Raw genomic sequence first — 13348 nt, forward strand, 5'->3', positions numbered from 1 at the left:
AAGTGGATGAAGCTGTTTTGAAGCCACGATTTCAGCATTTTGGCCGTCGCCATCTTGGATTTTTGCAACCACTGAACAGGAGTGACCATATTTGGACTGTGTCTATAATGATCCCTCAAATCCATTGTTGTCAATGTAGACTGGAGTTTAAAAAATGTCATGTTCATATTTCTTCTCTTTAAGGTATCTTTATTAAAGGTTTTATAAAATATCATTTATAAATGACATAAAGAGCTGAAATGTTTCCATAAAGGCTTCGAAAAGCTTCTGTCTCATGTTGAATTCACCTCTATTTAATAATCTCCATTAACAGATGATTGGTTAGATCATAGAGTGCAGGTTACTTTTCATTTAAAAAAATCGTAATTTAGAAAAAGGTGAAAATATAAAGACAGTTGCATTAAATTCACAGACTGTTTTTACTGGTTGTCCGGGTCCTTACAGGTGTATCTATTTCTCTGTGATGTGACCTACATTAATAGATGATGATGATGATGATGAAGATGATGATGCTGGGTGTTCAGACCTACCTGGAGTCATTGAACGTGTACCATTCTCCCGAGTTGGGGTTGCGACAGTAGGCTGTGTAGTGACCTCCCATCGTGGTGCCTGAGTGGTTGGACACTGCGTACAGGTTGTAGACTGCATCTACTGAGACGGGAGAGAGAGTTCACAGGTCCTTTAGCATCATCAAGTGTAGTCATGATGAATAAAATCTAATATCTGGTTCATTCTCCAGCTTTGAAATGAAGTCGGTACTTACTGCTGTTTTGGGAGGCGAACTCCCGCAGGTCCAGGTCCTTCATGGGGAAGTTAACGAAGGTGGACAGTTTGCTGGTTCTACGAGCCTCAGAGAAGCGTTTCAGGTCTGCAGAGGAGGAGGAGTCAAGGAGCAACAGCTCGTATGTAACACTCAACACGCTACAGTACAGCTGTGCTACATGCTCACTAACTCCTAACGCTAGCTTTAGCCTGCGTTGTCTAACTTATTATCATACAGTCTCATCATGATCATCGTCATCCTCACTGGTGCTTTAAGAAGGAAGTTAATTGAAGTTTCGGTCCTGATTCCATTTTCCAGTTTGTAGAAATCCAAGAGGAACATATATTAGACATATATCTAATATAAGATGTCTAATATAACAATATTAGTCATCATCAGACAGGAAAGGATACGCAGCACTAAGATCTTGGGGAACTTCTGTATGGTGAACTTCTTGGTGCATCTCCTCCGGGCTTTACACCTGTAGCACGTCTGAGGAGAAGAACAGTCGGCTCACTGACTGGTTATAAAACAAACCACACAGACTGAACATCTGGAATCACATAATCACAAATCTACATCACACGGATATAGAATCTGGTTTTAAACAGTCCTTAACATCTCTAAAGCCAAGTGGAATTAAGTTTTAGAGTGTCTCTGTTTAAACATACATGTGGCTGATACAAAGCAGTAAGAAATGACACATAGGAACTATGTGAGGTGGAAGAAGTTCTCATATCCTTTTTCTTTAAACACCAGTTTGAAGGATTATTGAGGATCTGTTAGCAGAAATGAGTCCACAATGTTTCTACAGGAGCCCAGAAGACACAAACTGAACTCTAGAGGGAGACATTTATACGTGAAATGAGCAAAGCCACAGTACAGAAATACCTCTTATGCCTAAGTTATACCGCTTATTATTAATGCATTTATATGTACTTTACTTTATTGTGAACAGTAAATGGACTTGCATTTATAAAAAGCACCTCTCTAGTCTTCTGACCACTCAAAGTCCTTCACTACATGTCAACATTCACACTTTTACACACTTATGAAGTCGTATTCTTCCCAAGGTCACTGCAGCATGCGGACCGGAGGAAACCCAAGCTGTTGTTTAAATGCAGAGCTAAAACTCATGTATGTACCTGTACGCATGTGACCGTTGTAATTAAGTTTTTTTTTTACTACTTTACTACTACACTTGTACTTGCGTCCAGTACTTTGAGTTCATGTACTTTGAGTTCATGTACTTTGAGTTCATGTACTTTGAGTTCATGTACTTTGAGTTCATGTACTTTGAGTTCATGTACTTTGAGTTCATGTACTTTGAGTTCATGTACTTTGAGTTCATGTACTGGAGGAGGACTCGCCCGTCTGTTCTCGGACTCTTACCGGCTTCTCGTCTCCGTCCAGGACGTCTTCTTTGGTGAAGAGCCGCATGCAGTCCATCAGGCTCACCTCACCGTAGCCCTTCTGAGATCAAACATAGACGCATGGACATTAGCACGCACACACACACACACACACACACACACACACACACACACACACACACACACACACACACACACACACAACAACAACACACACACACACACACCAAAGCAAAGCACAAACAGAGACAGAGGGAGGAAACCAAAGAGCTGATGTTAAAGAGAGAATGAGAAGATAAAGAACACGGCTGAAAAAACAGACATCCAACCACCAGCTGTTTATGTGTGTGTGTGTGAGTGTGTGTGTGTGTGTGTGTGTGTGTGTGTGTGTGTGTGTGTGTGTGTGTGTGTGTGTGTGTGTGTGTGTGTGTGTGTGTGTGTGTGTGTGTGTGTGTGTGTGTGTGTGGTTCCTGACCTTGGCGATGGGTAGAGACAGATCCCAGAAGGGGTCGAAGACGGTGGAGCAGAAGCCACAGTGGCTGCAGGTCAGAGAACTCTTCAGCTGCCCGACGAACACATCTGGAGGAGAGAAGAGAGATCACATGATGAATATTAAGAAAATAAAGTATTTAGACATAAAAGTGTTTGATGGTCATTTAAAAGATGGCCTTTAAAGTTAGCAATGCATTGATGCATTTCTACTCACCGACTATTTTACTGTCTTCTCTCTCTAGATATTTACTCCACATCTTCCTCCCTTTCTCTTCATCCCTGAAAACGGAGCAGAAATGTCACTATTATTTATCTATTTGTATTTATCTAACCAGATCAAATAACTCACAATATGTACGATATATAAAAAACAAACGAGCGAGAGACCATAAAGATCCATAAGAACAGAGCTGGAGACACAGTGATGATCTCTGACTCAGTAGAAGGTTTAATAATGTGTCTCACAGAAAACACTCTATTTATGGACCTGACCTACTTTATTAAAGGTGGCAGAATAAGAGGATTCATAACACAAACTGTAAACGTGTCAGCGTAGTTTTTAATATTTAGTGGAGCAGGTTTTTAGGGTAAAGATGCAGAGATTACCTCCGACCCTCAAACAAGCTGCAGTTAGATAACTGATGATTATTATTAACAGAAGAATTGGAGCATTAAGCTGATCAGAGAGGGGAAACTGTCTCCATTATTAAACATTAAAGCTTCATGATGGAGCTGTGGTCATGTTTACATAAAACAGAACAAGGCTTCTTCTCTCAGTTTGATGTTTGTTTTATTATTAAGTTAAGATAAGTCTAATTCAGTATTCACGGTGTTGACTCTATTGGACCCAGAGATTTGTTTATTGGGTAAATTTACTAAATCCAACCATGTTTTGGGGCGTTTGTTTGTTTCCTGTCACATTTTACTCTCTGTGTTCTTGGTTTTCACATCAATATAAAGTCCTGCTCCTCTGTGGAAACAGAACAATCATGACTAGAAGTAGAGAACTCAAACATAGAATAACAGTCATAATGACGCACTACGTGTTATAAATATTAAACTATTCACATTTTTACATGATGATAAACGGTGTCGTTATGGTGATTGAAATGGTTTCAGTCCTGCCGGCTTGTTTGGGGGTTCAGAGTGTGATTCTTGGTACGAGATGATCGATGACGCCTCCTGTCTCTCATTGTTGTTTATTTGACTTTAACTTTGAGTTGTTTGTTTGTCGTCTCGTTGACTTCGTACTATTATTTATCATTTAATGGCTTTGTGCCCAATGTCAACGTGTTTGTTCTTGAAAAAGCAAATAAAATGTCCCGTTTCCAACACAACACATCTGTAAAGTCCCCCAGTGTTCCCAGTGTCACCCCAGTCACCCCACCGGACGACTTACGGCAGGTGGTCAAAGTCCTCCACGGAGCCTCTCGGCCGGACGGTGACCCTGTTGACCTCGTTGTGAAGCCCGTCCAGGAGGAAACGCAGGAACTCCTGAGCGTCCTGTTGGCTGCAGGAGGAGAAACATCATATATTATTATTATTATCATTATTATCAGAGGAGATGTTTAATGCTCCTAATAGACGTTGTGACAGGTGGTGAACATTGAAGCGAAGCTCACTTGTATCCCACGAATCGGGGAGCGTATCTCTGGATCTGAGTTTTGAATTCAGACGGACTGACGGCTTCACTGCTCGACGACGTCCACATGGTCTGAATCAGCTTGGCGAACTCTGCCGGGACAGAAAAGACTTTGGTTCCTCAAACACTGGGACGTTAAATAAGATGTTCTTATACATTACATGACTCTACATAACCATCAGGGTTTAGAGGAAGAGACCATTCATGTAGGAAACAAGGTTCTGATCTTCAGAGTTTCTGAATAGATCCAAAAAACTCACATTTAATACATAATGTTATTTTGTGTACAGTCTATTTTTGTAATTTTATTCTGAAGTTTCTGAGAAATAAAAAGGCAGGTAGGCTCCCAATTTCATGATTTTCTTTTATTCTGTATAATCTCATTATTCTGGAAGTCACTGAGAACGTTTGAGTAAAATGTGTTTATTTGTGCATGTTTAGCATGAATGTGTGGGTGTTACATTATTGCAGTCAGTTGATATAACCTTTTAAAATATCAAAACTCCATAATCTTCAGCACATTGAACTGTCACACTGTCAGACTGGAGAAGATCCTGAATCAGCAGAATATGATCTGAATCAATCGGTTTGAATTGAGTTTGAATGAATTCGTGAGAAAGACTCCCCCCCTTTACAACAACAAACAGGAAGGAAGTATTTACACTGCGACACAATTTCTCACACAACTCCCAATGGATGAGAAATAAGCCGCCTACATGTTGTTGAGGTGAAGACGTCCAGCTTTAATTCAATGGATTTAACAAAAATATCACAATAAGCGTTGCGGTTCATGTTTCTGCCTGATAGGTTTGTTTATTTTTTTCGTCCTAATAATAATAATTGGTCCACAAGGACCGGCTAACAAATGACTCCAGACCTTATATCTGTTTCTAATCTGTCATAAAATAAGGAACAGGCCTTGAAACTGTTTGTCAGACAATTGTCCAATTACTTTTGAGAATTCCTGAACCATCAATGTGATATTTTTTTATAAAAATTGTGTCACAGTCCAGATACTTATGGCCCTGACTGTATGACAAAGTATTAATGTTGATGTTGAACTGAAGATACAACTATTCTTCTTATCCTGAGTCATTCTTTATAACACTTTGTCAGTTCCTCTCCTGTAAAAGAAGAACTCGTGTTATTATAGACGTAAGCCTCCTCCTCCGGTACAGAGGAAGCTCTACTTGTTCTCCTCGGGGAGCAGAACTTGTGTTCTCTGGCCTCTAGGGGGCGCAGTGCCTCGTGGCTCACCTTCCATGAGGGCCGTGTTGGTGCGGCTGTTGTTGTTAAGGTCTCTGCGGTGCGCGTTGTGCAGGCAGTAGTCTCTGAGGCTGTGAGTGTTGCTGAGACACTGCAGGATGCTGTTCATGAAACACTGCAGGAACACACACACACACACACACACACACACACACACACACACACACACACACACACACACACACACAACACACTATGAGTTCTGTTCATACACGACTCTGAAGACATGAAGTAATGACAGCCAGTATTCTTGTTATCTAGTGATAGTCAGGATAAACTTTGATTAGTCGGTCCGTCCTCAATTAAGGAAATGAAATAGTCGACTAACAGTCATATGATTTTATCAGCTAATTAATTAGTTGATCTTTAAAACTGAGTTTCTCCAAAAAGAATTACACAAAAGCACCACTTTAAATCTTGTACTTCCCAGAGATGTGCTCATTAGTTTCCTGGAAATAAGTCATCCAGCATTCAGAGACTTATTCTGCTGCAGGCGACTAAGACCAAAAACAAGCAGCTCTACTCATGTTCATGCTCTCCAGAGCTGAATCTAGCTAATGAAAGTGTAAAAAACATTTTGGGAAAAAGCAGTGAGATGAGCAGACAGCTCTCTGATGTCTGTCCGCTTAATATGAAGATGTGGCTAACGGCTTAGCTTAGCTTAGCATACTGGACGCAGTGTGAATGTGTCTGTCACAAGTCTAAGAGATATTCCTGCACATGAACAATGTGCTGCTTTAACACCTGTTAGCTTAAGCTAAGCTAACAGGCTGCTGGCTCCAACATCATGTTTCCATCAGACATGAAAGTGATTTTGATTTTCTCCTCTTAACTTACAGACAGAAAGAATGAAGAGTGTTTACCAAAACCCTTAAATCTGATCTCTGATCCTGTAATGTGAACTGGAGACTCTGATTTTCCTACTTTGTTGTTGGTGTTTCAATAAATATCTGACCTCCTTTTAAGGGAACAATATGTGAATTCACACCTGAGGGTTTTGATATATTTAAAGGGAATATTCTGTACAGTCTCATGTGTGACTAATGAGGACAGTTTTCTACGTAGGTCCAGTGTTGAAGGAGAGAAACGTGCTGTAATCAGTTTAAATAAACTCCTCCCCTCAGTGTCCGTCCACTAAAAGAGCTTTTTGTTTCCACTGACAGACTCAAAATATTATTATAAGTATCTGACAACTTTATGGAAAAAACCCAACAGAGAAATAAAACCTTTTTCTTTCTGTTCGTTATCGTGTCATGTGACTTGTTGCTGGAAAATGAGTGAATGATGGAGAGAAGAGAGTCTGTGTTTGTTAGAGTTTGTTGAGTTGGAGGACAGAAAGTGTAGCGTTGTGTTATTTAAAAGATTTTCACTATGCTGATGAATATATGATTATTCAACAATGTGGATGAGACATGAGGCTTCAACAGACACGATAACAGACAGAAACAGGTTGTATTTCTCTGCAGGATTCTTTCCATAATGTTGTCAGACTCCTTCAATAACAATCTGATTCTGTCAGACGCTGGAGGATCTCATTACAGCAGGTTTAACGTCTCCTTCAATACTGGACCAGTGTAAAACTATTGTCCTCAACAGTCTCTTAGACACACAAACATGAGAAAACAGGGTTGTAAATACAGACGTTACCCTTTAAATACATCAGATTACAGTCTCACTGTGTGTCCTTCAGGCCTCATGGAACTATTCTGTTCCACCTCTGTTTGGAGCAATTAACATATATCTGGAAATGTATCACAGCTAATTACAAGGCGTCCAAGACAAATAATCCTAGTATACACACACACACACACACACACACACACACACACACACAGTGTCAGACACAGCTCTGTGGACATTCTGCTGGGACATGTGATGGTTGGTGAGATCAAACCAGTCAGGGAGAGAGAGAACCAGTCCTCCCTGGTCCAGAGTTCAGAGCTCTGTGATTAAGTTCACACACACACACACACACACACACACACACACACACACACACACACACTCACACACACACACACACACACACACACACACACACACACACACACACACACACACACACACTCACACACACACACACACACACACACTCACACACACACACACACACACACACACACACACACACTCACACACACACACACACACACACACACACACACACACACACACACACACACACACACACACACACTATCACACACGCTGTTTATTTTAGGATCTTGTTGCCTGGTAGACAGACACTCTGCTGGACCACCAGTCTTCTGTGGACTCTGCTCTGTGAGCAACACCAGATGGATTATGGGTAATTAATCCATCTGGTGTATATATATATATATATATATATATATATATATATATATATATATGTGTGTGTGTATATGTCTGCTGCTGTACTTACAGTGTTTCCTAGGTTCTTTAGTCCCACCAGGCCTTGGGCACTCTTTGAATTCTGAAAGACAAAAGACACGATATTTAGATTATTAACTTGAAGACAAATCCACTTTAAAAAAACTGTTAGAATGAAACCTTTACATTCTATATGTGCCGTGCTTTAACAGAATGTTAACTATGATGTGTGATTGTTTTTAACTGTTATCTTCTTTTGTCTTATTCTTGTGTTTATGTGCATGAATAACATTCAAACTTTGAGCCTTTGTTTGCAGTTAGTTTTGATCTGAAGTGAAATACACAACGATTAATATTGTTGAAGCATTCTCAGCTTGAAGTTTCCAAGAGAACTCATGAGAACTACTTCTGTTTAGTAGTTCTCATTGTAAAAGAAACTTGTAAAGCAAACAATATGGAGAACAAACTAACTATTTATAACCAGAAGAGGAAGAACAAATGAAACCACATTTGAACACTTGAAACAAAACTATATTTTCTTATATACAGAAGATATTCAGAGCTGTGTTTTTCCACTGAACAACCCTGGATTGTAACGTTCATCTCCATCAGCTGTTCTCTAAAGCTAAAGTGACTCATGCTGGATTCATTCTTAAGTCCTCAGGAAACTGCAGAATCAACAAAACACAGACATGTGACAAAGATGTGATCCAGCTACTCGTTAATGTTGAATCTTGTGTCTGTCTTTTCTAGTTTGTTCCCTCACAGACGACAGATATCAGCAGATATCACAGAATCAGTTCACCTCAGAGATGTTTCAGCTTTTACTGCTGCAAATTCTCCCAAAAACAAACCGTTTAAATACAAACGTTTGAGCTCAGAGCAACGCGACAGATGGCAGAAAGCACATTATCATGATTTCAACATTTTGAAAGCGGTACAAAATGCTTTGCAGAACTTACGTCATCACATCGCTGCAGTTAGACTTGGTTACATAATAAGTTGGTTATATAATTGAGTAGATAGAAGTAAGAACGTGTGGGCGGATAAGGAAAGCACTGAGGAGACGATTAATCTTTAAGAAAACACAAATACATCGGAGAAAATGTCATATTAATCAACTCTTTTTGTGTTTCATAAGTAAGATCAAGAGAATAGCTGCGTCTTAATCATAACACAGGAAGTATAGAGCGACTATAAGATGATTTGAGCAGCTGACTGGTGTCCGAGCAGAGACACGAACAGTGAGGTAACCTGAGCTGACAGAAGAGCAGCAGCCACCTGATCTCACCTGCTGCTGAAATCTATCCAACTCACTGTTACCGCTCACCTGTGGAGAAGCTAGAGAAGCTTCACTGAGAGAAGCAGCATGGAAACTGTCCCATCAGCCAACACTTCGACTCACTAAGTCAAGCAGAGCGTTACAGAACGAGTTAAAAGGAAGCATAAAAAGTGTGTTAGTGTGAGACAAATCCTCAGTGAACAAAAGGAAACAGTAACTGTGTTGACACTCTATGATGTTCATTCTGTTCACATGACATCTGTTGCTCTAGGGCTGTGCAACAATATCAGAATAATATATTTTTAAACAATAGTGTGACAATATGTCCGTGACTACTATCGATACATTTACGAAAACTCATTTTGCACGGCGGTCGTCCTGAGGACTCGTCCTCTGGAGCTGGGAAACTGTGAGAGAATCCTCAACCTGCTGAGCGTCAACATGAAGAGGTCAGCTGGAGATCTGAGGGTCATCATCAGAATGTTTTCTTTCCCAGAACATTGTCCGATTGGATTCAACAACTTTGTTTTCTTTGTAAGTCCTAAATAAATAGTGTTCTGAGGGGTGTGTGAAGGACTGACTTTATCTTTTTCCTCTTAAGAGATGCCTCTTCTTTGCAGGAAATGGAAAACTTTGAAATATTGCTGTGAAACTTTTTCACTGTGCTCACAAATCTCTCCTCCTCCAGTTCATCTCCAACGACTTTAGAAACTTCTCTTTTAAGTTTACCTTATTCAGCACATTCTAAAAGCTATCTTCAGCCCAGAACAAACATCTGACTTCTGCAGAAGAGACTCACAGCTTTGGATCGGTTGTGATACGATGACAAACCGCACCAGAGTTTGATAAACACGACTGATTGTTGGATCATTAAAGCGGCCTAAGAAACCACACGAGTGGACCAACACAGCTCTGCACTGATCAATACATAGCAGTAGCCTTGTACCTCATGCTTTATTCATTACTGATTCAAATGCCAATTATGTTTCAGATGAATCGACTGGGCAGGAAAACGTGCAGATGTTTTCATTTTGCTTCCTAAAATAAAAAACTGTCAAAAACCCAGTTTTGTTCTTGATGAACTTTTTAAAACTGCATCATTACATTTTTGGGTTAAACATTTACTCTAAAGCTGTATTAATCATTTTATAGGTTGACTTTTTAAAGCTGCATGAATATATTTTGGGACTTTTGAGCAGAGAAACAAGCTGTAAACACGAACATCGACATATTATCTCCATGTTGAGTTATAATGCCGATGGATCCAGCAGCAACACATCATCATCATTGATTATTCATCTTCCTGAGGCACATATCTGGTTCTTTAGCTTCTAAATATACACCAGCTAGAGGCTTACTTTGCCTTCTTGCTGGTCGGTAATGAACAGGTGGGTTTATGCTGAAAACAGATGCTGCAAGTAACAGAGTTGACAAAAGTCAGAACACAGAATGTGCAGCCCGGAAACCAAAACAATAAGCTGGAAGATTCTTAAACGTTGAGTCGAGAAGAGTAAAGAGACGTCGCCGTGAGCAAAATGAACATTTGTCCCATTGTTCATATAAAGGATAATGACATTGCAGCTTATAAGGATTAAATGATTATCAAAAGGCCGTAGTTGTAATTTTCATTGAGTCATTTGAGCTCTGTGCAGAGAGGAGCTTTGGTTGCATGTTGGTTTGTCCATAAGTGACGTGAGCCTGCAGCTTATCTAGTTATGACGACTGTTACCGGACGGCTTTCTACTATTATATAAATACATATATATATAATATATATATATAAATATATATATAAAACCTCTGCCATCTGGCTGTGTTCCAGGAGGAGGAGAGTCGGTGCAGCGTGAGGAGTGGAAAGAAACCTACAGTTTAATTAACTACGGCTTATCTAAATCCTTCTTTCTGTAAATTCCACTGTGGTGAATGGAGCCCTTTAGAACACACACACACACACACACACACACACACACACACACACACACACACACACACACACACACACACACACACACACACACACACACACACACACACACTTCCTGTAGTGTGGTAGTAGGACATGAAGCAGGCCTTCTCCTCTGTGGTCACCTCTCTATTTCATAACGCTGTAGGAATGTGTGAGCGTGACTCTGCTGAGTAACAAAAATAGCCGCTCTGCTTCTAATAACGCCCGCCGCCCGGCCTGTGATTGGCTGATCGTTCGTCCAGCTGGGGCCGACGTGACGGCGACGAGACAACTCTGTCTCCGTGGCAACGCTATTCTTGTTTTGGTTTTTTGCAGGGATGGAAGGCTTAGAGGACATGGTGACATCACAGTGACAAGTGTGTGTGTGTGTGTGTTTGTACGTCACTTATACTTAAATGTCTTCACCCAAAAAAGCAGAAATCTGACTTGTTTTTTACTACTTATCAAAGTTATTGAGGCGTCTCCGCTGCAGAGACAGTTCAGAATCTTTAGCCTCTTTCCCAGAAAACTAGCACGACGTGTTTGGTATCAAAAGATCCGTTGGCAAGATTCAAATGGCTTCAAAATACAGAAATATAAAAGCCAGTCAGACCACCATCTTTTCCTGAAGGTTGAAAGATAACAGGCTGCAACCTCCAGCTCTGCAGAGGGAAGTCAGTGCTTCATGTGTTAAAGCTGCATTCTCTCTCCTGTCCACCAGGGGGCGACTCCTCTGGTTGTATAGAAGTCTATGAGAAAATGACTCTACTTCTCTCTTGATTTATTCCCTCAGTAAACATTGTAAACATGAGTTTATGGTCTCAATCTCTAGTTTCAAGTCTTCTTCAATACAGCATGATGTTCATTTAGTAAATGATGCTCCATTTAGAGTCAAACAGACCATAAAGCAGGGGATGCTTTAGGGCGGGGCTACACACTGATTGACAGGTCGACACCAGAGACGTATACGGCGTCTCTACGTCACTCCTCCTCAGTCCATATATGGTCACTTCCTGTTCACTGGTTGATAAAAAACAACAACGATGTTTCTCTGTCGTGAAATGTTGTCGACAGAGAAATGTTGTTGTTGTTTTTTTAAAACATCCGTCCACAAACCAATGAGAGGCGTCACAATGACTACGTCCACGTCTTATATACGGCCTATGCAACACGTCACCTGTGGATCCAAACAGACAGAGGATCACTATAACACAACGTTTAACCATGACGAGCTCCAAATCCACTAAACCAGCCCATGAAGAACACCTGAAACCACTGATGAGTGTTTGGAGCAGAGCTGGACGATGCTACGCTATGATTGGACAGTCTGCATTTGAGGGGCGGGACTTAGTGAAGGGTCAGTTCCAATTTTAAGATCATGGTGATACATGAGGCTCACAGAGTCTAATTAAGATATAACTTATGGGTCCATCTTTCACTTTAAGATGATACAATTATTTTAAAAGCTAGAAGATTTTTTGTGAACTATTCAAACAAAGAAATGTGTTTTAGTTTCAATGTGTTATTGTTACTGTTGCATTCTGGTAGGATTCCTTTTTGAGTTGATGTTATAGAAAGGAGTCTTAGAAAAAAGGAGTTTTCTCATAATTAGGTTTAGTAAACTACGTTATAAGCGGCTTAAGAGGCTTTGTCAATCCTTTGTTTTGCAAGTGCACAAGAAAAAACAACAATGACATGGGCGCTTTGCTTATGTACAGGAACCAGAACTTAGTGCGACACCCTTTCAACGTGTTAACAAACCCGGTGATTCAATCCTTCACCCTCGTTTGAAGGCACCATTTAGGAGTTCTATGGGAAACAAAACCCCCCCCCGTTGGAGGGATTTGATTGACGGGATGGTGATTATTGTAAAACATAAACTAGTAATGGTCAGAGAGGAGCTTTGTTTATGTTGGAGATAAATGAAGAAACAGCATCATTATCTGTTGTGCTGATTCTTTTCTCTCCACCTGTATTCTTTTGATATTCAGTCATTTACTCCGTGTTCCTAAAGCGGCGTGTCAAACAGGATTCTGGGATGTTTGCGGTGATGATCCTCGTGTCTCTGGCTCGGTTTATGATCCTGTAGCATGAAGACAGCCACAGCTAATTCTGTTACGCACATTCTGCTGTGATTCTTCTGCATAAGCAGTTTAAACCGGCACTGGATTAAAGTCATGTAACGACAGAAAAGCACATTTTCAGCATATTAAACAGTAAAAAAGATGAAGTA

At 40.4% G+C, this 13348-nt stretch overlaps 1 protein-coding gene across 3 annotated transcripts in view; it reads right to left on the minus strand.

The window, feature by feature from the left end:
• usp2a (ubiquitin specific peptidase 2a) overlaps nucleotides 1-13348 on the minus strand; it is a 43263-nt gene that overhangs the window by 1412 nt on the left and 28503 nt on the right. For 2 of the 3 annotated variants that reach the window (XM_054598215.1, XM_054598229.1), the window contains 10 exons: nucleotides 7941-7991; nucleotides 5528-5651; nucleotides 4251-4362; nucleotides 4028-4138; nucleotides 2843-2907; nucleotides 2612-2715; nucleotides 2156-2236; nucleotides 1177-1255; nucleotides 764-868; nucleotides 531-651 (listed from right to left, as the gene is read on the minus strand). In XM_054598215.1, the coding sequence (XP_054454190.1) occupies nucleotides 531-651; nucleotides 764-868; nucleotides 1177-1255; nucleotides 2156-2236; nucleotides 2612-2715; nucleotides 2843-2907; nucleotides 4028-4138; nucleotides 4251-4362; nucleotides 5528-5651; nucleotides 7941-7991 (953 nt within the window). The remainder of the gene's footprint in view (nucleotides 1-530; nucleotides 652-763; nucleotides 869-1176; nucleotides 1256-2155; nucleotides 2237-2611; nucleotides 2716-2842; nucleotides 2908-4027; nucleotides 4139-4250; nucleotides 4363-5527; nucleotides 5652-7940; nucleotides 7992-13348) is intronic. The other variant, XM_054598222.1, reaches the window with a different exon arrangement.

This window comes from Anoplopoma fimbria, chromosome 1, assembly GCF_027596085.1.
Source record: "Anoplopoma fimbria isolate UVic2021 breed Golden Eagle Sablefish chromosome 1, Afim_UVic_2022, whole genome shotgun sequence".
In the NCBI taxonomy this organism is placed as follows: Eukaryota; Metazoa; Chordata; class Actinopteri; order Perciformes; family Anoplopomatidae; genus Anoplopoma; species Anoplopoma fimbria.